This window comes from Marmota flaviventris, chromosome X, assembly GCF_047511675.1.
Source record: "Marmota flaviventris isolate mMarFla1 chromosome X, mMarFla1.hap1, whole genome shotgun sequence".
Taxonomy (NCBI): Eukaryota; Metazoa; Chordata; class Mammalia; order Rodentia; family Sciuridae; genus Marmota; species Marmota flaviventris.
Genome location: NC_092518.1, coordinates 9955090 through 9978300, shown reverse-complemented (window position 1 = coordinate 9978300; position 23211 = coordinate 9955090). Strand labels below are relative to the sequence as shown.

The following is a 23211-nucleotide window of genomic DNA, read 5'->3' as shown; positions in this document are numbered from 1 at the left end:
AGTCAATCCTTACTCTGCCTAAAAGTTTCACCTTCGGGTAAGCTATTTTGAACTGCACCACCACATCATATGCTCTCATAGAACCTTGGCACAGTGCTGAGTGCAATTGTGAAGTCAAGAGTGATTTTATGCAATGATTTATTTAAGGATTTGTTTCCTCCCATAAGGGCTGGATGGAGGATGATATTGCCTCATAGCTTCTTGGCCCACCTCTGAGTTCAGGTGATGACAGTTCTTAGGTGTGTACACAGCACAGCATCTCCAGTGCTGCTACTCTTCTGGAGGGCTTTCTTCAGCCCATATACCAGCAGCCTTGATGTGCCAAGAATATGGAGGGATGGAAATGGAAATCAAAATGTCCTAGATTGGGCTGGGGTTGTGCTCTGTGGTAGAGTGCTTGCCTAGCATATGCGGGGCTCTAGGTTCGATTATCAGCACCGCATATAAATAAATAAAGGTCCATTGAAAATTAAAAAAGAAAAAAAATTTTTTAAATGTCCTAGATTCCCTTCTCCTCCATGCAGTAATTCTAAAGTGTATTTTCCAGTGATATTGAGTCCCAGGTGTCCAGATACCCTGCTCACTAATACCCGTCTGTGGCTTTCTGCCCTATCACCTGCACTTGTGCTTTTGCATCACTTTCCAAATAAACTACCTGAAGATAGGCCCTTGTTTCAGGTTCTTCTGTGGCATAACCCAAGCTAAGACAAGCAGGAAATGTACCCCTTAGGCTGGGCTCCATCCCTTCACTCCCAAGTTCCAAGGTTAGTTTTTGGAGCTGGCCCCTAATATGTTCTTCTTCTTCTTTTTTTTTTTTTTTAGTTGTAGATGGACATAATACCTCTATTTTATTTATTTTTATATGGTGCTGAGGAATCGAACCCAGTGTCTCACACATGCTAGGCAAGCATTCCACCGCTAAACCACAACCCGAGCACATATTGGTCATGCAGTCACATATATACACACAGACCAAAAAAAAAAACAAGGTAACACCACATGTGTATTTAGACCCACACATATATCTTCCAGGTGCTGGGCATACTGGTTGCTGATGGCTCATTGCTCCATCTCTCCTTTCCAAAAGTTGGCCACGTTGCCCCAACTTGGGACATTCCTAAAGGTTTTTCTCTATTCCAGAGCTCCCTCTCAGATTGGTTCAGCCCTGTGTTGTAACTGCATTGCTGGTTGGCTTCTCCCCCTGCCCAATACTGCTTTCTTCATTTAAGTTGTATCTCCCAAGAGTGCTCCCCAATATATTGTCTGCCTGCAACTCTCCACCTTGGAGCTCAACCTAACACTCAGGGATATCCTGGAGAGGATTCTTCCATGTGCAGGAATTCCATTTCTGATGCTTCAATTTCAAATGAAGCAGCATGGCAAGCGTTTGGAAAATTGGAAAGGGCTCTAGCAATCTTCATTGATGTTTGTTATTTCTCATATTGCCCAAGGACTGTGAGAGCAGCACCTGTAAGATACATCACTTAGAGATGATGTTGTAATTGTCCCACATGCAGATGTGTTAGGGGCTGGGCTACCTTATCTTTCCTGTTGGTTTGATGTTTGCAGTGGATGACCGCTGGCCGGGGCATTCTGCACGCTGAGATGCCTTGCTCTGAGGAGCCAGCCCATGGTCTGCAACTGTGGGTTAATTTGAGAAGCTCAGAGAAGATGGTGGAGCCACAGTACCAGGAACTGAAAAGTGAAGAGATCCCCAAGCCCAGTAAGGATGGTGTGACAATTGCTGTCATTTCTGGAGAAGCCCTGGGAATAAAGGTAAGCCATATTGTTATTGTATGTCTGTGAAATGTGGGGCATGAGATAACATAGGGCTGGCCCCATTGTTGGCTCTCACAAGGTTTATTATAGTTTGTGTTTCACGGGATGATCTTGCTTCAGAGGTATCAGAATAAGTACAACCTAAGGGAACCCAGAAATTTTTTTGCTGTGTGCAAACTCATACAGTTAAGAAAATTACAAGGGTACATATCCATGTAAGAATTTGGTCAAAAAGCAGTTTTCAAGGTATGTCTTAATATGTGTGCAGATTTATCCTAATCCCTTTCACTTGTAGTATCTATTCAATGCTTTGAATTAAAACGCATTGGCACTACAAGATTGCTGCCTTTAAGAAACAAACAAGAGAACAAAGAACAGGACCCACTCTGCTCCATAAAGATTTATGTAGATTATTTATGACCAACTTAGTAAGTAAGGGAAGCACACTACTGCAGTATACAGAGGTGGTTTTTAAAAGTTAATTTGACCCTTTATTTAACCCATACACAACATGCCCTGTGTATAGCTGAGACTTTGTACTGTTTAGGTTTAGGGCCCCACCTTTTGTCACATCGAATCAATTGATGTAAACATTATGGACATGTTTATGGGAGGAAAGAAGTGTGGCAAGCATTGTGCTCTTACACACTGGAACCGCTGGCTGGGGAGGCTGATTCCTCACACCAGCCAATTGGAGGTGGGGTTTCCCAGAGGCAGACCCTGTAGAGATGCAGGCTCCTGGGCAAGTGATTTTAAGGAAAGTGCTCCTGGGAATAGGAAAAGGAAGCAGGACAAAGTTGGGGAGGAAGTCAAGCAAGGGTACCATCTCAGGCAAAGTCCTAAAGAGGGAGGCTTTAACCTGATCCTGATAGGGATGGTGGAAGATGGGTCTGACTCAGTGTTATCCTTACCCGCCCCAGGCAAGGAAGCTAGGCATTCATTCCCCCACATCCACTTGTCATTGGTTATGGCCATTGACTTTGGGGCTAGAGGGGGTCCCAGAAATGATCAAAAGTGATCTGAGGGGATCTGTGAAGGGTCTGGTACCTGGCCACGAGAACATGAAGATCTTGGGAACTACTTTGTCATTCTTCCAGCAGACCACCAACACTTAAAACTATTTGAAATACTTACTTATTAGTATTTTAATTTTAACTTTTTATGTGTACCAATGAGGATAATGCCTTGGCAGTGGCTGCTAACTTACCACTCAATAGGATGTATTACATGGTTAACAGACTGGTTATGATTATAGGTTGGGATTTACCAGTTTTTCTTTCTTCTGTATTATAACCACAGTTTTTGAACCTATCCCATGTCTCGATGCATGTATTATTTTGCTTTTTGTTTCCAGTGTACACAGAAGTAATTGAAGAAAAAAAAAATTCCAAGTTCTGTCTGTGAAGCATAGCTGACTTTTCTCCACCCGCTGGAAGGCCTATTGCTTACTTTGCCTCAGTTGGAAATGACCTTTCTTTGTGTTTCTGTGACCCGTTTCTCTTTTGCCCAGCATTAAACAGTGCCCTTTTCCACTATTTGTGAAGACTTTCCTCTCTTTCAGTCTGCAGAGGAGAGTTAGCATCCTGTGAGGCCTTCCTGGAGTTAGGCCAAAGGACATCACTGGGTATAGTGTCAGACAGAGAGGTCTAAGGGGAGCTTTGTTAATGCAGTTGTGAAACTGTTCCCTCTATCCCATGTGATATTTTTTCATTGTGTTTCTGGGACTCTAGGACTCTAGGGACATAACTTTCAGGGAGTGGATGGTGGAAGGCAGGTAGTTCCTCCTCCCCTTCAGCCAAAGCACAAGACTGTCCGGTTGCGTGTATTGGAATTATCTGTAAGATTTCATTTAGAAAAAGATTTGAGCTGTCTGCAGCTAAAAAGAGAACTTGGACCAGTGATTTAACAGATAAGCAAAGCCAGCAATATCATGAATCCTTAGAGTTTACAAATGTTTTTCATTTATAGAAAACACAAGGCAATTTTAAGGTTGAAGCTGGTTCCAATTATAGGCAGGACATTTTAAAGCATTTCCAAGCAGGAGACCATGTGGTGTTACAATTGCAACCAGGAATTAGAAACCAGAGGTAATGTTTTAACTTTTGTGTGTGTGTGTGTGTGTGGTGCTGGGGATTGAACCCAGGGCCTTGTGCATGGGAGGCAAGCACTCTACCAACTAAGCTATATCCCCAGTCCCATTTCTTAACTTTTTCAAATAATGTTTTGGTAGCTGCTAGCCTCTATTGTTTCTTTTTTGTCAAGTAAAATCTCTAAAGTGAATTATATTCTCTTTGATTTGAGAGCATTTTAATATTAAGAGCCTCTTTGAACCATGAGTAGCATTAAATTTTGATTTCTGGAAGCAGCACTGGTCAGTACTTACCTGTGTGGACTCTGGAGATGGTGAGTTAGAATACCTACCATGAACCAGCTGTGCAGTCTTGAGCAAGCCACTTAATTTCTCTGTGTCTCACTTTTCTCATCCATAAAATAGGGTTTCTGTGAGGATTAAGTGACCTTTTATACAATAAGCTCTCAGAATAGTGCTGAACACATTTTAAGCACCACGTAAGTAGTAGGTGTTATTATTCTGGTAACCTTTGTTAGCCCAGGCAGGAACTGGGCTGAAATTTATATTTGCCATCTATACTAACAGGATTTGCTGCAATTTGGGAAAGATAATTAATCTGCTTTGAAGAAAGGACACCAGTGTGAGTCACTGAGGGCTATTGGTCATTTCTCTGTGGGTCTGATAAGAGACATAATTTTGTACATTTGAAGCCTTAATGTCTGCTCACCAAGGAATAACTCGGTGTTAAAAGGTCTAGATCTACTATAAAAACACACTGAATATTTTTTTTTGCATCAGGAAGATAATTTCAAGTTAAATTACACAGTGAGACAGAGATTATACCTTACAAGAGAGTGCTGCATGTGTAACATATAGAATCAATAATAACTACCCTTCCTGCAACTAAAATATCTTGAAAATGAATAACATAGACTTAGTTATCATTGCAGTACTTCTCTGACTTTAATATTTATATGGCTTGCCTGGAAATCTTGATAAAATGCAGATTCTGATATAGCAGGTCTGCAGTGGGGGGCTGAGATGCTATCTTTTTTGGTACCAGGAATTGAACCCAGGGGTGCTTAACCACTGAAACACACCCCCAACCCTTTTTATATTTTATTTAGAGACAGGGTCTCACTGAACTGCTTAGTGCCTCGCAGTTGCTAAGGCTGGCTTTGAACTCATGATCCTCCTGCCTCAACCTCCCGAGTCTCTGGGATTATAGGCATGCACCACCATGCCTGGCTGTGATTCTGTATTTCTAACAGACTCCTAGGTGGTGCTAATCCTGTGGGCTGCTAACTACCATTTGTAGTATGTATAAGAAGCACGGCATCCAGGTTCTGTGACTTTTGGCAAATCATATTTAATCTTTCTGGACTTCAAGTTCCTGCATCCACAGAAAAGGTGAGGAGCTTTTGTGTAAGATGCCATAACCTTAACTCACAACAAAACTGTCTTTTTGTTATTTCCAAGGCAGGATGTATCTTTGTTTCCCAGGTTGTATGTGTCTAAGCATTGATTTGGCTTTGGAAAGGCATAGCCAGTTTTGAGCAAGATTCTGCCAGGACAGCCCAGTCTAATGTGAAGGCTAAGAGGGGAGAAAAGATAAAAATGGGATAGTTTGAATAGTTTCTGTCACTTCTGGAAGGTCACAATCACATGTTTATTTCATGAGAATATGCAGTTCTCCAAACCCCATTCCATTCTTATCAGCCGGCCAATCAGCTATATTCCTTGCCAGCTCTCTGTGGAACACAATTCTTTTCCCAACAAATGCCTCTGACTTGCCTCCTGCTGCTCTAAATTCCATTAGTTATGTCAGAAGCAAGCCTCCAGGAGGCCTCAGCCCCACCCACCAGGGTCAGAGAAAGGCAATCTTGGAGCCAGATGGCTTGGGTTCAAGGCCAGCTCTGCCACTGACTTGCTTTGAAGAACTCACTTAAGCTTTCTGAGCCTCAGTTTTCTAATCTGTTAAATGGAGAGGACTATAGTGACTTAGTTCAAAGGGCTTTTGGGAGGATTATATTAATAAATACGTGTAAAATAGTTAGAATAAATACTCTGTGTTTGGCACAGAGTAAATTCTGTGTAAGTGGGTGCTATTTTTACTTCCTTTCCAAAGTGCTAGGACATGTTTATGTGGCCTATAAAGAATCTTCTTTCTGTTGGCAGACTGTGTCTTCCTGAATTGTATGTAACTACATTTTTAAAAATTTAGTGTTTAAAGGATTTTGCTAAACATCTCATGGAATTTTCTCAAATCTTTCTTTTTTTGGTACCGGGGATTGAACTCAGGGGCACTCAACCACTGAGCCCCATCCCCAGCCCTATTTTGTATTTTATTTAGAGACAGGGCCTCACTGAGTTGCTTAGACCTTGCTTTTGCGGAGGCTGGCTTTGAACTCGCGATCCTCCTGACTCAGCCACCTGAGCCGCTGGGATTACAGGCGTGCACCACCTCGCCTGGCACTCAGATCATTTTGAATTCTATCTATTTCTCTATTTCAGGGCATTTTCAATGAAGCCCCATCCATTTTCTGCCTACTTGAGCTTGTTTCTGTTCCCTTGGTGAAATCTGTCCTTTCCTTCCCAAGCTCGGGAGGACATTTTTGCAAAGTAGCATTAAAAAAAAAAAAAAAAGATTACATCTTAAACAGGTAGCACAGGCACATGCCCCCCCCCCCTTTTTTTGCCTTTAAAGTACTCCAACAAGTTCATAGGTCTAGCTTGAAAACCATGACAGATATTCTCCTAATGGTAGAGGTTGAGTGAGACTGCGGGTTTGTGACAGAAGGCACTTGAGAGAATGGGCTTCAGCTGTCTCAGAGAGCAAGCAAACGGAAAACTATGCTAACTCAGAAAGGAACCTTCCCTTCCAGTGGCCTTTTTGATACTTTATTTTATGTATAAATCAGAATACTCTGTGATTGAAAAGCAGATCTGTGAGTATAGATCTGTAGATCTCTAATAAAGCTTCCCTTTGGGGTCCAGGTGGGGGTACATGGATAAACTCTCTGTATGTCTTTCCATTTTTAATTTTGAAAAAAACAGAGATGAAAAATTGTGGTATATATGTGTATTAAGAATTGTAATGCAGGGAAAAAAAAACAAAGTGCATGTATAAAGACATGAATTGGCATGAACATACTTTATATACAAAGATGAAAAATTGTGCTCTATATGTGTAATAAGAATTGTAATGCATTCTGCTGTTGTGTATTTAAAAAAATAAAATCAATTAAATTAAAAAAATGGGAATATTTATATATTTAAAACATCGAACAGAAAAGGAAAAAAACCCCAAATCTTGAATTTTTTTTTTTTTTGTAGTTGTAGATGGATAGCATGCCTTTATTTTATTTGTTTATTTTTATGTGGTGCTGAGGATCGAACCCAGTGCCTCATATGTACTAGGCAAGTGCTCTGCCACTGAGCCACAACCCCGGCCCTAAAACCCTAATTCTTAAAATCAGAAACAAATGAAAAATCTACAGTTAGTGTAAAGATTTCAGCAATATAATCACACAGAGAAAACATTTATTTTCAGGGCTCTTAAACATAGTTCTCTGGCTGTACATTTTTGGTGGGGTAGGTTCTAAATACTCAAAGAATGGCACAAAATTTTTAAACTTCAGTGTGTGGTTTTATTGTTGGTGTTGGTATTATAATTTGGTAACAGTTTTATGTATGTTATGAGATAAAACAAATGAATAAATTTGTTAGTGTTTTTAGGAATCAAGGTTTTTCAGCATAAGAAAACAGATACAATAGAATACAATAGACACTAGTATGGCTGTATGTATAATTGTGGCTGTAAAACCAATGTGATACTGTAATCTGTACATGTGGAAAAATAAGAATTCATACCCCATTTGAATCAAATGTATGATATGTCAAGATCATTGTAATGTTTTGAGCAACTAATAAAAAATTAAAAAGAAAAAAGAAAACAGATACAAGGCAGCACGGTGGTGCACACCTATAATCCCAGCAGCTCCGAAGTCTGAGGCAGGAGGATCTCAAGTTCAAAGCCAGCCTCAGCAACTTAACAAGGCCTTAAGCAACTCAATGAGACTCTGTTTCTAAATAAAATACAAAATAAAGCCGGGGAATTGGCTCAGTGTTTAAGTGCCCCTGAGTTTAATCCCCTGTACTACCAAAAAAAGAGAAAGAAAGAAAACCAACAAAAGAGTTAATAATGTAATAGTCAATGCTAAACATTAAGTGGACACATAAAAATGAATGTCCATTTGTCTCTTTGAGGCAGTGTTTGTAGATCTAATATGATTTGATCACTTCGGGAATCCAAGATGCAATTTTATGTTTCTTTCTGATAATTTCATTTTCCATTGGCTTTTATTTGCAGCGATTTTTCTTAGGTCCATTTTAATTACGTGCTATGAAAAATGCTAAAAAAATAAAGTTCCACCTAAACAATTCACAATCATCATAACGAATTCTGGCAGAATTTCCCTTTTGAGACTTTAAATAAGTATATATAATTGACTAGATGGGGAGGACAAAGGAAAGGAACTATGAATATGAGGCAGAGAGCTTCCTGGTCTCCCTTTGGCTTAGGGGAAGGCGCTAAATAGCATTTGAGAGAAAGAATATTGCAAAGTACTATGGGAAAATGGAGTTGAGGGTTTCACCATTTTTATCTGCTTGCTGGTGCTCATAAAGGTCCAACCCAGCTGCCCAGCTCATTAGCATATTGACTTCCCTCTAAATCCACACCAGTATCCTATGTTCATTCATAACTGATGACATTTTTGGACTGGCACTTCTCATTTTGTATACTTCTCCCATTTCTCTGGGATCTCTGTTTATTCAGTCATTAAGCACCCACTTCATGCACGTTGGAAACATGATATGAATAAGATACAGCCACGGTCCTCAAAAAAGCTCATAGCTGAGGGTGGGGAGAGAAGCTAGCAAACATCAGAACTATAATATGACATGGGAAACCCTAAAGTAACAGTATGTAAAAACTCCATTATAGTCCAGAGGAGGGAGAATTCAATCTGCTTGTATGGATGGAGGGAGGGAAAGAAAGAAAATAGAGAGGGCAGAGATTGTTTGATAATGGTTTGTATGTTCCTGAATCCCTCTCTTTGAAGATTTTAAACAGCAGGGCTTGAGGTTCAGGTAGTCCTATCTCATCTCAAATTTCTTGGAACAGTTTATTGTATGGTCCCTATCCAAAACAGGCCAGGTGGCCCGAGCATATGATCAGCATCATTCCACAGACAAGGGCAAAACTTGGTTTTGATTCAACATTGAGAATGGGCACAATTAGGTTGTTAGTCTTGCTTAGTAAATAAGAGAACACCAAAGAAATGCACCCAGCAACTTCAAAGAACTTGTGCTGTGGTAGGCAGCCATAGTTGGCACTTCATTTGCAGTTAGGAATGTTCAAATAAACAATGGTCAAGATCTGCTCAAATCAGCTGTACAAAAGGTTGCTCTTGCCCAGGGCAGCCCACTCACCCCAGAAATACCATTCTTGGTGTGCACAAAGGGTGCCAGATGTTCTTATTCCTTCAAGATGTCCCTGTTGACCCAGTCACCTAGGAAGTACATTCCAATGGTGTCAACAAGCCCTCTTCTGTAAATGAAGTAAATGAAGAATGGATAGGTACATTTTTAATCCAGAAGTTACATTCTGTTCTATTCATACATCCTTGGCCTTAGTGATCAGGATTATAAATTTGCTGGGAAAATTACACTAAGAGCATAATGAAAACTATAAAAAAACCAAGATGTCACCTTCAAAAAAAGGTGAGTGGACATTTTAGCATATTGTTGTAATCACTCCTCTGGCTGGCAAGGCTTGCCTTTTAGGATATAATAAGTCTTTCCTCAGGAGCACATCATATTTTTTCTAACCATAGCAAAAAATATAGGATAGTGTCAAAGAACTTTCTGTAGATGACTCTAGCATATTGTATTAAAAAGTTGAGATTGATGTGAGTATTTTAAAAACTGGTATCAGCATATATATAAAGCTCTGTTGTTAATAACTATAAACATAAGACTTTATTTTGACCAAAGGACAAATCCTTGGGAGCATGTAGCTTTTGAATAGTTTGACCAAACTTACACTAAATATGATAAGCAAATTTAGTGTCAAATATAATTCTGATTACTTGAAGCATTGAAAGTTTACGGTATATAAATTATACCTTAATAAATCTATTTTTTATATATTTTCAGATGTTGCTGGACCTTTATTTTATTCATTTATTTATATGCAGTGCTGAGAATCGAACCCAGGGCCTCACACATGCTAGGCAAGTGCTCTACCACCGAGCCACAACTCCAGCCCCAATTAGTCTATTTTTTAAAAAGAATTCTACAGAACAGGTATAGGCACTCCAGGATAGCCAAATATTTCAAAGTTTCAACTCAAATGGGCTCAAAATCATTGAAGTAATTACTCTATTAAAAGAGGAGCATGGCCAGTTAGATTGGCAGCCATTATGAAGTCAAACAACAACAAGTGCTGGCGAGGATGTGGGGAAAAGGGTACACTTGTACATTGCTGGTGGGACTGCAAATTGGTGCAGCCAATTTGGAAAGCAGTATGGAGATTTCTTGGAAAGCTGGGAATGGAGCCACCATTTGACCCAGCTATTCCCCTTCTTGGTCTATTCCCTAAAGACCTAAAAAGAGCATGCTACAGGGACACTGCTACATCGATGTTCATAGCAGCACAATTCACAATAGCTAGACTGTGGAACCAACCTAGATGCCCTTCAATGGATGAATGGATAACAAAAATGTGGCATTTATACACAATGGAGTATTACTCTGCATTAAAAAATGACAAAATCATAGAATTTGCAGGGAAATGGATGGCATTAGAGCAGATTATGCTAAGTGAAGCTAGCCAATCCCTAAAAAACAAATGCTAAATGTCTTCTTTGATATAAGGAGAGTAACTAAGAACAGAGTAGGGTCGAAGAGCATGAGAAGAAGATTAACATTAAACAGGGATGAGAGGTGGGAGGGAAAGGGAGAGAGAAGGGAAAATGCATGGAAATGGAAGGAGACCCTCAGAGTTATACAAAAGTACATACAAGAGGAAGTGAGGGGAAGGGGAAAAATAATACAAGGGGGACAAACGAATGTCAGTAGAGGGGGCAGAGAGAGAAGAGGGGAGGGGAGGGGAGGGGAGGGGGGATAGTAGAGGATAGGAAAGGCAGCAGAATACAACAGACACTAGTATGGCAACATGTAAATCAATGGATGTGTAACTGATGTGATTCTGCAATCTGTATATGGGGTAAAAATGGGAGCTCATAACCCACTTGAATCAAATTGTGAAATATGATATATCAAGAACTATGTAATGTTTTGAACAGCCAACAATAAAAAATTAAAAAAAAAAAAAAAAAAAGAGGAGCATGGTATGATCTGAAAACCACAGGGAATCCTTTTTATCATCCATTACAGATCCAGGGGTTGTTTTTTATTCACTTAGTTTAGTAAAAGGAGAAGAGCAAATTGAAAGAACCTACCATTACCAGAAGGACTTCCATATTAGCCATGGGGAGATTGGAAGGATTTCCTGGAGGGCATCCTGGGAAGTTATGACATTAGTTCAGTTGAGTACAGCACACGTGTACTGAGGGCCAATAGTGGGCAAGACCTGTGAAGGTATGGGGAGAAATGCTGGAAAAATCCAAGGAGCTGGAAGGTCACAATTAAAAGGACAGACACATCAACTGGTAACATGAGTATATTAGGGTGAGCCCCCAGAATAGTAATTGTGGTGGGTTAATGGGAAGATAGATTAGAAGGATCAGCCCTATATGAAGATTAAAGAAATGCTCTAAGAAGGCCTTCAAAATAAATGTTTATTCTTTTTTTATTGATTTTATTTTTAAATACATGACAGTGGGATGCATTACAATTCTTATTACACATATAGAGCATAATTTTTCATATCTTTGTATATAAAGTATGTTCACGCCAATTCATGTCTTCATATATGTACTTTGTTTTTTTGCATTACAATTCTTATTATACATATATACAGCACAATTTTTCATATCTCTGTATGTAAAGTATGTGGACACTCTCATGTTACTATCAGAGTCTTTTACTGTGGAGAATATAGTTGTTATACTTGGCTTAGAACATGAATACATCAATGTCCAATTTGGCCTTGCTAATTGAGAAGTAATAATAATTTGACTCTTTTTCTGGAAATGTTAAAAGCCTCCTTGTTCTCTTTGCTTTCATATAAGCATTTTTAACAACATGGAAGGAAACCATCATATTCATAGTTCTTTTCCTGGACCAACTATAAAGACCAATTAGAGACATTTATTTATTCATTTGAATTTTTTATTCTTTTTAGTTATACATGATAGTAGAATGTATTTTGACACACCATACATACATAGAAAATAACTTCCCATTCTTGTGATTGGACATGATGTGGAGTTAACACTGGTCATGTGTTCATATATGTACACAGGAAAGTTATGTCTCATTCATTCTACTGTTTTTCTCATTCCCACCCCCCTTCCCTTCATTCCCTTTGTCTAATCCAATGAACTTCTATTCTCCCCTCCTTATTGTATGTTAGCATCCACATATCAGAGAGAACATTTGGCCTTTGGATTTTTTGGGACTGGCTTATTTTGGCACAATAGTCTCCATTTTCATCCATTTACTGGCAAATGCCAAAATTTTATTCTTACTTATGGCTGAGTAATATTCTATTTTTTTTAAATGCTTCCTTTTAAAGGAAGCGATTTTGAAGTTCAAACCAAGGATCATCTTTCCCACCCCCTTCAAACACCTGCCTGGGTTAGTTTTTGTTGTATCTCTAGGTTCTAAAAGTAATTCTGGCTTTGTCATCCCATCACCTTCTGTTATTTGTTTGTTTGTTTGTTTGTTTTGGTGGTGCTGGGGATTGAACCCAGGGCCTTGCACATGCTAGCAAGTACTCTATCAACTGAGCTATATCCCCAGCTCTTCTGTTATTCTGTAATTACAAATAAGTGGTCCACAAGAGAGGGAGAGCTGAACTATTAAAAGGAGTAAGAAAAACAACCCAGCAACTTTTTTACTCCATCTTGATTCCGTTAGCATTGATTTTTGTTCCTTTCTCCTTTTTCTCCACCAGTTTTCTTGTAGACTGCCCGCCCTTCCCTCCCCTGCCACACACACCAGTTACTGTTTCTGCCAGTTGAGTCCTGACCAGATTCTGTTTCCAAGCAGCCTCCACTTTGGCTGTGGCAGCTGTCCTTGTCAGAAGTCCATAGTCACCTACGTCTTTGTCTGCCTTGGGAGACTTTGAGTGTCTCTGACTAACTACTGAGACTTGGCTGAGATACTGATTTGAGGCCATCTGTTACTTATCAGTCCAACAGAAGTTTTGAGCAAGAGTTCCTGGTGACTGTCATGAAATGTTTTCTTAGGTTTTAACTGATACACTGTCAGCCAGATGCACTAAAGCAGACCAGTACATTGTAGAGGGCCTAGAATTTGGTAAAAGTCAATTGTGGGGAATTGAGGTTGAGGAGACAACCAAAATTTGCTACTCCTTTCTACCCCTCTCAAATTCAGAATGGTCTAAGAGGTAGACTGAGAAGGTGGCCAGATAGGGAAGCAAGTATCATCTCTATTACCAGTTGAATCTGGGTAAGAGCACGTGACTTGTATCTGAGACCTTTTGGGTTTTCTAATACTCCCCCCAACTTCATTAACCATGTCCAGGAAGAGCTATAGGGTCATAGCATCTTTAGAGGCATGCTTGTTATCTCATGGCCAAAAAATAGAGAAAGAGACATTAAAAAGCCTGGAAGGGTTGGGTCTGAACTGAGCTGAGCATGCTCAGTTCCTTGAATTACCCTCACCAACCCCATCTTACCTCCTTCTTCCCCGGCAGTGTTTCCTCATCAGGACATTAGGGAGGAGTCTGGAGGCTCCCCCTAACATTCCCTAGTGTTATGTTTTATTAATATATTAGATTTGACACTTTGTGGTGACTGTCTCCTCAGGGAGGGAGATGAGAAGTTTGTCAGTGTGGCCCTCCTCCCACCAAAATTAACTTCTGCTCTCTAGACTTGGTTGTACCCCAGAAGGATCTGAAGGGAATACAGAGTATTTTCATTATATTTACAGCAAGGGACATTGGTATTCTAGGCTGCACATTCACTCCCTATTCTATTTTTCTGCTAAATTATTTGTAACCATGTTGAGTGGTATATGAGAAGCCTGAGTAGCAGCATAAAAATCATGTCAATAGTAAAATATCCCAAGCTTGAAGGCAAACTTCTCCTATCATCAAGTGTCTAAGATGAAATAAAATTCAGATAAAAAATTCCTTGTCTTTATAAATCAAGTCAAAAGAAATTAAACTTAAAATTTATCTTCTAAATAAAGTACCAAAGCATCTTTACCCAATTTTAATCCTGCTTTGCTTGCGTAGAACAAGGATTTTCTTTCTAAGCAGCGTAGCAAGGGTTGCATCCCCGGCACTAGATATGTCTCCAATAATTCTGCCAAACTTGAATTCATTCCACCTCAATTTGCATTTATCTCACTTAAAAAAATAGCCCCAACAGGTAACACAAGACACATTTATTACAATACCAGCCGTGATTCCATGAAATTTCATTGCACAAGCAACCTCCAAGCTCTAGAGGTTGGTTACTCTAGAAAGTTGGTTACTGTCAAGTGCTGGCAGGGATGGGAAGAAATGGCAACATCATGATTGGCAGGCAGTTGTGATTATATTCTTTGTGGTGAGCAGGCTGGCGTTACTCAATAAAACTAACTGCATATAAGGCATGTCCCGCAAATTTCCTTCCTGGAAATTTGTTTCACCAAAACTTCACCAAGCAGACATATGACAGTGGTCATCCTAGTATCATAGGTGGTAGAAAGCGGTCAGCCATGATATACAGGTTCTTCAGGGAATGGATAAGTAAAATATAGAGATCCTATGAGGTGGAATACTGTGTAGCTGCCAGAAGCAATGGTCTATATTTACTTAGACTTATATTATTAGCTTTCAGAAAATAATATGGAATAAAATCAGAACAAGGAAGCAATTTACCACATCTTGTGACTTAGTTCTTCATTGAAGTCTTGATGGTATAAATCAGATTTTGTGTTAAGAGCAGGCTTCATCTGTGGCAACTTTAAAGATAGAGTCTGAGAGACATATGTTGAAGGGCTCAGAGGAAAATCTTGACCATCATCTATAATTTTGCTAAGGAGCTGACCACTTCCTACTTACCCAGGAATTCATGAACAGGCCGGCTCCTGAATTGGGAATAGATACTGACTCCTTCTGTAGATCCCCAGCGGTTTAGCAGATTTGATCAGCTCTGCAGTTTCTCTGAGATGTTGTTGAATAACTGGAAACTTCCTCTTATTTTTATATATACAAGAAGCCATATTTGATACTTTGGGAATCCATTTGAATACTTTATTTTAGACAGATTGGGGTAGTAAGTTTGAGGTTTTGGTGGTTAATCAAAGAAGAGTCAGGTTTGTGAGAGGCAATAACACAAAATTAATTTAGGCAGTGCTTGGACAAGGTTTCATGAGAGGGGGAAGTCCCTCACAGTTGAAGAGTTTCCAGAAACAGTGGGAAGGAAAATAGGGCAAGAGATATGCTGAGGGAGAGGGGGAAAGTCAGAGAGGGGAACTTATGTGTCATGGTTATGTCACTCAACAGCAAAGTGGGGTCTCTAGCAGCAAGATGAGGTGTCTTTGGATCAGAGAACTCCAAAGGATAGCAGCAGTTTGGGGTACTTTTTAGATATAAAGTTTGTCTTATTTTTGGCTAGCAGACGTTGGGTGCAGTTTGGCTAGCAGATGTCAGGTAGAGATGTCAGGGTTAGAAATACGAAGGTTCTAGATGGTTAAAATTGTTTATTCAGAATGTATTTAAAGCTATTTGATATGTGAGAATTTGAATTTGGTATCAGTGGGCTTTGGGTTAATGGCCTTAGCCTGCTGTGGAGAAGTAAGCAATATGGGGGCCATTTTTACCCAATATACATGGAACCATCTCTGTTCCATATATATAATAGTTGGTTAGGAAACTTTCCATTTGTTCAGCTTCTCCATTGCTGTAATGGGGTACTAGAACCTAAACAAAATTCTTAGGAAGCAAGAGTCTAGAATTCTAATGAGTGAGATGCGTCTCCAAGCCAACCAATACCTTCTCTTCCATTTCATTTGGGCTCCTCCATTTGAATCAGAATGTCAGGCAGCAACAACACACTTGAGATATCAGCTCTCCTGTTGGGCTGCTTTGCAAATGACAAAGCTGCAGTCCAACCAGGCAAAAAGTTTTCCCCAGTGTCACATAGTTCATTTCAGAAGGACACTAGACCTAAAGACAGGTTTCCTGAATTTTGCCCCATTTTATTGGCACATTGCCCTTTCCTTTTCACACCATTCAGCCCTTCTGCTCAAATTTGCTGGCCATGTTTCTCTCCAGTTTGGAAATGCCTTATCTCATTTTTATGGAAGGAAGCTTCAAAATGAACATCCTTTCTCTTTCTACATCAAAAGGGGACCTTTAGACACATGTCTGTTCAAGCATAGATCCTGCCTGTTTCAGAATGTCCTGCAAACAGTCACTTAGGAGAAGTCTTGTACTATAGTAAATTCCCCCTTTATCATTAAATTAAAGGATCCTATCCATACAAAGGTATCAGTTCCCAGAGTTCTATGCAATTTTGTCTTTGCCAAATAGTTTGTCATGTTACACCTTGATGCATTTTCTTGCAAGAACTCTTAAAAAAATTCTTAGCAAACACCAAATGTGGCTAATAGAGATTTAAAATATTACAAAGCCCTATGAAGAATATTCTAGCATCAGTTAATAGGTTTGCTGACTCAGTCTTGGAACATATTACCTATGGATTGGAGCCAAGGGATAGGAAGGCTCCTTGCTGGCACATTTAAGGGCCATTTGTGGTTTCATTGTACTGTTACCTTTATGGGGTTATAGGTAGATTATTTATACAAGTGATGGACCTTTTTGCTTTCTCTGGTTTTAATTTTCCAAAAAATTAGAACATCTGTATCTTTGGGCAAGGATGTTGACTCAAAGGGTGAAAAAAATCACAGTCCACTTTCACAATTAACGTGTCTTTAGCTTAATTTCCTGTCAGCATCTTTGTTCTTTTCCCCTTTAGTCACTCTCTTCTCTCTGCCCTTCCCATAAATAAAAGATGAGAGGAGAAGGATTGGAGTGTTATAAGGGCTGCTTGAGTAAATGATACTATGGAGACTAGACTGAGGATAATTTGGCGATGTTCAAAATTCTTGGTCAGCTGGACAGCTTGATGCTCAAGACTGTCCACAGTCCTTCACGGTTGATAGAGGTTCAAAATGTTTTCTGGTCCTCCTCTCTAACTCCCACCCTACACAGAGGCTTGGCATTTTGCCCAAGAGTTCCTTGTCTTCTCTTTATGTAACACTTCATGTATATGTCAAAATACCATCACGGGTTTTAATTCTTCCCACAGTACCTTTGGCACTGAGGATGGAAACTAATCTCTCCCACTCCTTATCAGAATTGTTTAAAATAATCAAGAATTCAGAAATAAGAGTGCTTGGGATTGAGGACAGAAAACATCATTTTGTTGAAGAGCATTAGCTTATTCTAAACAAGGAGAGTTGGAAGTTTGCTTTAAATTAGGTGGTAAATCTACTTTATGTTTCCCTGAGCCTTAAAATCTTAAAAAAAAGGAAGGGATAGTTTTGCAGGCAGGGGCTGTGGGATCTGGTACTGAATTTCTTGAGTATGTATGGTGGTGGAGAGAATAGGTCTGTGCTGAAATATTTTGTTCCCAGCACAAAGCCCAACAGACCATGAGGGTGGAAAGAAAACTGAGGAGACTAGGAGGCCATGGGAGAGGTGCTAGATGTCGACACGAACTCCTCGTACAGTAGATATGCTTCTATTAGTTGGGGCTCCTGAGGTAGCTGGTAAAGTGGACATTTGGTCATCTCCATTGAGGCTCTTTGTAACTGGCAGAAAAGAACCTACCTGAAATAAACCCAAGTGTAAAGAAGATTATAGATTCTCAATCAATATCTTCCAAATGAGAGAATTCATAAATGAATGAAAAGTTAAATAGGTTAATGAGCAGATAGTTTTTTTATTGGTGCATATAAGTTATACAGAATAGTGGATTTCATTGTATCATTTTGTATATGTATGTAACAGATAGTTTATTAAAAGGGAAGTATAGCTGGGCGCAGTGGCCGGAGGCTGAGGCAGGAGGATCTCGAGTTCCAAGCCAGCCTCAGCAACAGCGAGGTGCTAAGCAACTCAGTGAGACCCTGTCTCTAAATAAAATACAAAATAGAACTGGGGATGTGGCTCAGTGGTTGAGTGCCCCTGAGTTCAATTCCCAGTACCAAAAAATAACAGGGGGAAGTATAAGCAACATAATTAATATACGTGAGGTCTGTAGAACAGTGCTTGGTACATGTTAAGTCCTCAATATATTTAGCTATTGTTATTCTTATACTAATAATACTATTTGTTAAATTAAGAGTAACAATAATCATCTAAACTAATAGTCAATTTAAAGAGTAAGGAAATACCAATTTGTGTTTTTTAAATTGAGATTAAAAATAAACGGACCAACATTTTGATGACATGGGTACTTTTTTACAGGTAGTTGCCAAGTGACTTGACCAAAAACAATTAGGGAGAAAGTCACTTAGTATAAGAAATGATCAAAATAATAATTTGCTAAAAAAACAATTACTTCTAGATACACATTGTTGCAATATTGTTATTTGTACTATGGAGATGGTACCTGTAACATTTTTTTCAGGTTAAGTTACTTTTCTTTTTTTCCATTTTTAAAAGATTTTCAGATTTTTTTCCTTTTCCTTTTTTCCCCCTTCTTTTCTGCAATTAATTCTTCCCTTCTCTGTTTGTGACAAGGAAAAACATCTAAATGCGCAATAATAGGGAATTTATTGGAATGTGTTAATCTTCTAACAATGGGGGGAAAAAAACCCAAACCAATAGAAGGAATTGAAAACTGCCCTGTGGTATAGCAAAATTTCCAAGACTAGAAAAAGGAGTGGCTAGCTTTAGACATTTTCAATAAAATTGCTGTTTAAACAGATGATTGTGTTGACCAATTTGCTTTGGGCTACATTGTCTAGACCTTTAGACTCATAATTTTTCCATAAAGGGAAAAATCAGAAATGCAGTCAGAGATTTACATGCAATAATATTAGTCCCAAGTTAGCAATGACACATACACCCAAAACCCATAAAACATAATGCCCATCATTAGAAGGATGGCCTGGCTGGAGGGTAAAATCTAGGAACAGGTAGAAACACTGTTTCTTTCTTCATATTGGGGTTTGGAACTCCTTAGTATAATTACTTAATTTGTTTAGCAAATTTTCTTAGACTGAGAATTTGAGTGCATTTCTTGAAAAGTCACTAAATTAGAGTTTGTGAAATAGATCCCCCAAAGAAATGTGAAAGCATTTATAACAGCTCTGACACGGGCATTAAGTTGTTTCCACTTGTTTCTAGGAAGGACAGCCTGGTGACAGAAGCAGTAGCACTCAGGAATAAATGGGCAGCAGTTATCTTGTGAAGGGAGCAGTGGCAAAATTCAATATATTCCCTTTGCCATGCTCACATATAGCAATGTAGCATACTCTTTTTCTTGGGAAGATGTTTTAAAGCCACATGGCTTCCATATGGAAGCAATTTCATCTCCTAATTAAGATCACATTTGTGAATAAAAGCAGAGGAAGGAAGCCAGCTTGACAAGGGTATCATACTAAAAGCCCGGGTAACTGGGAAGTCTTTGAAGGATGTAAAATGAAGGTAGTTTGAGTTTGGAAGGAAATGATTTTATAGACCTAGTTTTGTCTTGGTTGTTTTGTGGTTGTTATTGGAATGGTGTCTGAGACTCATTAAGGGTTTGGTTCTGACATATTTATAGAGAAAGAGACACAAAGCTCTCCTGCATTTGGTAGCACCCCTGTTGCTGTAGGTTAGGAAAATTCACCCTTAACCTCTTATGGAGAGTTACATTACTTATGTTCTAGAAGCTTTCTTGTATGTTATTTGAACCATGTGATTATAAGCCATTAGGCTCTTCAAATATAGGCTAAACTCTTTAAAGGAAAGTTTCTTAAATACTTTCTTTTTAAAAAATATTTATTTTTTAGTTACAGGTGGACACAATATCTTTATTTTATTTTTATGTGGTGCTGAGGATCGAACCTGGTGCCTCACGCGTGGTAGGTGAGCGCTCTATCTATGAGCCACAACCCCAGCCCTCCTAAATACTTTCAACCAAGAATTATGAAATGGGAAGAAAGAAGAAGGAAGAATAGTTTGGGATTTTAGTACCTGTGCAAGCGTTATTAATCAGAACAAAAACAGAGAAAAGGAGAAAGTAAACAGTTTCACTGATGGAATTTAAGTGCATTAGTTCTGTCCATGCTGAAACAGATTTGTAGAGGAATATTCTATTTTAGTTGGTCATGGCCCAATTTGTTTCAATCCTATGGAAATAGATAATTGATAACTAAGTTTCAACAAAAAAGCAATGATTTATTTAAATTCCCATTCCACTTTGAGGGTGTATTAATAGTTTAATACTATACATAAAAATAAACAGAATACAGGAAAGAATGTACCTAATTGTGATATTTCTTTATGCTTGAAAATCAGCAGTGTATGTAATAGAAAAACTAAATCCAGGTTTTCAAAGTGTATTGGAGGCTGTCATTTTTATCTTTGAGTTAAGTGAACATAATTTACAGTGCTATTTCAACAGAGTTATGATGGAAGATCAAAAATTTTAAAAATTGACCTGCTTTTCAAAAAATGTGTGTATATTTGTATATATGTGTGCACCTACTCACATACTCACGGGAACAGCTTTCAACTGAGTTTTATCTTATTATAAATTAAGTAGAATAATATACATTTAGTTTAGAGGGGTTGGGACAGTCATTTACTCAACACATGTGATATTGAAATCCTCAGTGATCCAAATTTCAATACAAAAGAATACTAGAATCAGAATTCTATTTTAGGATATAGATGTAGTGAAAAATACCTCTAAAATCAATTTAAAAATTCCCTTTAGCCTTTTTTCACACTCTGAGGCAATAGGATATATTTCTGGCTTTATAATATCTCTCATTGCTGGGTGTAGTGTGCAAGCCTATAATCCCAGTGACTCAGGAGGCTGGGGCAAGAGGATTTCAAGTTCGAGACCAGACTCGGCAATTTAGCCAGGCCCTAAGCAACTTAGGGAGACCTTGTCTCAAAATTTGAAAAAAAAAAATTGTAAGAAGGGCTGGGGATGTGGCTCAGTGGGAAAGTTCCCTAGTACTAAACAACAACAACAAACAAACAAACAAACAAAGTCCTTGATTTTCATTTAAAATTTTCAAATGAATGCATAAAATGAAAACAGAATGCTCTATGTGTGCATGGTTGGGTGTGTGTGTCTGCATTTATTTGTGTAGTCTTAGTTAGATTACTAGTTTTGAGATAATGTGGCTTCCTTTGAGAAGCTAAAGGCAGGAATAAAAGAAGAAAAATAGCCAGCCCAGGAGGGCAAGATTTATGGCTAAAGCTGAGGGCAAAACAGAGGGAGTTAACCAGTGGCCCCCCACTAGCTCCCTACTGTCCTAGTTGTCCTCCCTCACCCCAGCTACAGTCTCACTTCTCAGTAACTCCAGTCTGAGAAATTAAAAGAGAATTTTTACAAATTAAAGTATGAAGGAAAAACATTAATTTTCTGACCCAGAACTTCAAACCCAGAAGTAGACTTAAACATCAGCAAGTGTCCCTACAAAGTTTTCAGATGAATGAACTAAACTTTGTTAGTCAGCAGGGGAAGCAATATCAAAGACTGCTGATTTCAGTTCAAGGTTATTTTTTTTTTCCATATTCTGAGAGAATACTAGTAAATAATCAGCCAAGAACCTCTCTGTGATTAATCTCTTTGCTGTAGGTAAAGACATGCATCTGCCATTGGGGCAGAGATTGATAAAGATGCTTAAATCAAACAGGCATCCTTTGTTTGAAAGTTAATATTGCCCAAGTTGAAGAGTCATTTGATATTATGTAAAGTTTACCTTGGATCTTTTCAGAGGTAACTTTAGACGTCTTCACCAGGAAAAAAAAAAAAAAAACAAAACAACCACCAGTCTCTTTCCAGATGGTGCCATGCACACCTAATCACCTAATGATCCTAGATCCTGTGTCCCTTGTGAGCTGCCCTTGTTTTATGTATGCTTCAAGCTCTTCAGATTGATTGTGAATCTTTGGCCCTGGGTTGCACTTGATGTCACAGGTCTTTCTGGTTTCATTTATGTATGCACAGGGGAATTTGCCTTGCCAGTCTTTGAAGCTGTACCAGTGCAGCGTGACCTTCTAAGCCATGTAAAACCCCATTAGACCATTTTATTTATTTTATTTTTATTAGTTCATTTTAGTTAGAGATAGCATTTGGATTCATTTTGACATAATTACACAACCATGGAGTAGAATTTGCTACCAGACCATTTTAAAAAGCCTTGATAGGTGACATAAGAAAGGAAAAAGGTCTACTGATAATCAACATTACTTATTATAATTTATAATTCTAATTTAATGTACAGACCATACTAAATTCACTTGTCCTGAAGAGTGGCATTTTGCTACATATAGATAAAGATATTGATGAATATCCTAGATATACTGTCAAAAATATATTACTATACATGGGATTTTCCATTGTGAAACATCATTTGATAAATATTTATTGAATCTGGGTGCAGTGGTGCACATCTGTAATCCCAGGAGCTCAGGAGGCTGAGGCAGAAGGATCACTAGTTCAAAGCCAACCTCAGCAACTTAGTGAGTTCTATGCAACTTAGTGGGACCCTGTTTCAAAATAAAAAATAAAAAGGGGCTAAGGATGTAGCTCAATGGTTAAGCACCCCCTGGGTTCAATTCCTAGCACCAAATAAATAAAATATAAATATTTGTTGAATACCTACAACGTGACAGATAAATTGCCCCTGAGAATTCAGTGATAAAGGCATAAATGTCCTTGTTGTCATGGAACTTATATAATTATTCTCTGCAAAATTATGTCCTTATCAACAGTGGTAAATAATTCTGGGTTCTGTATTCTCTTTTTGTGTATGTATAAATGCTTTCTTTTCTTTTCTTTTTCTTTTTTTTTGGTATCAGGGATTGAACCCAGGGCACTCAACCACTGAGCCACATCCCCAGCCCATTGGGTATTTTATTTAGAGACAGGGTCTCACTGAGTTGCTTAGAGACTCTCTAAATTGCTGAGGCTGGCTTT

General features: G+C 38.7%; 1 protein-coding gene across 4 annotated transcripts in view; it reads left to right on the top strand.

Annotated features, from left to right (window-relative positions):
* Pir (pirin) overlaps positions 1-23211 on the top strand; it is a 100273-nt gene that overhangs the window by 33791 nt on the left and 43271 nt on the right. For all 4 annotated transcript variants that reach the window (XM_071606872.1, XM_071606871.1, XM_071606873.1 and 1 more), the window contains exon 5: positions 1570-1776. In XM_071606872.1, coding sequence (XP_071462973.1) covers positions 1570-1776 — 207 coding nt within the window. The remainder of the gene's footprint in view (positions 1-1569; positions 1777-23211) is intronic.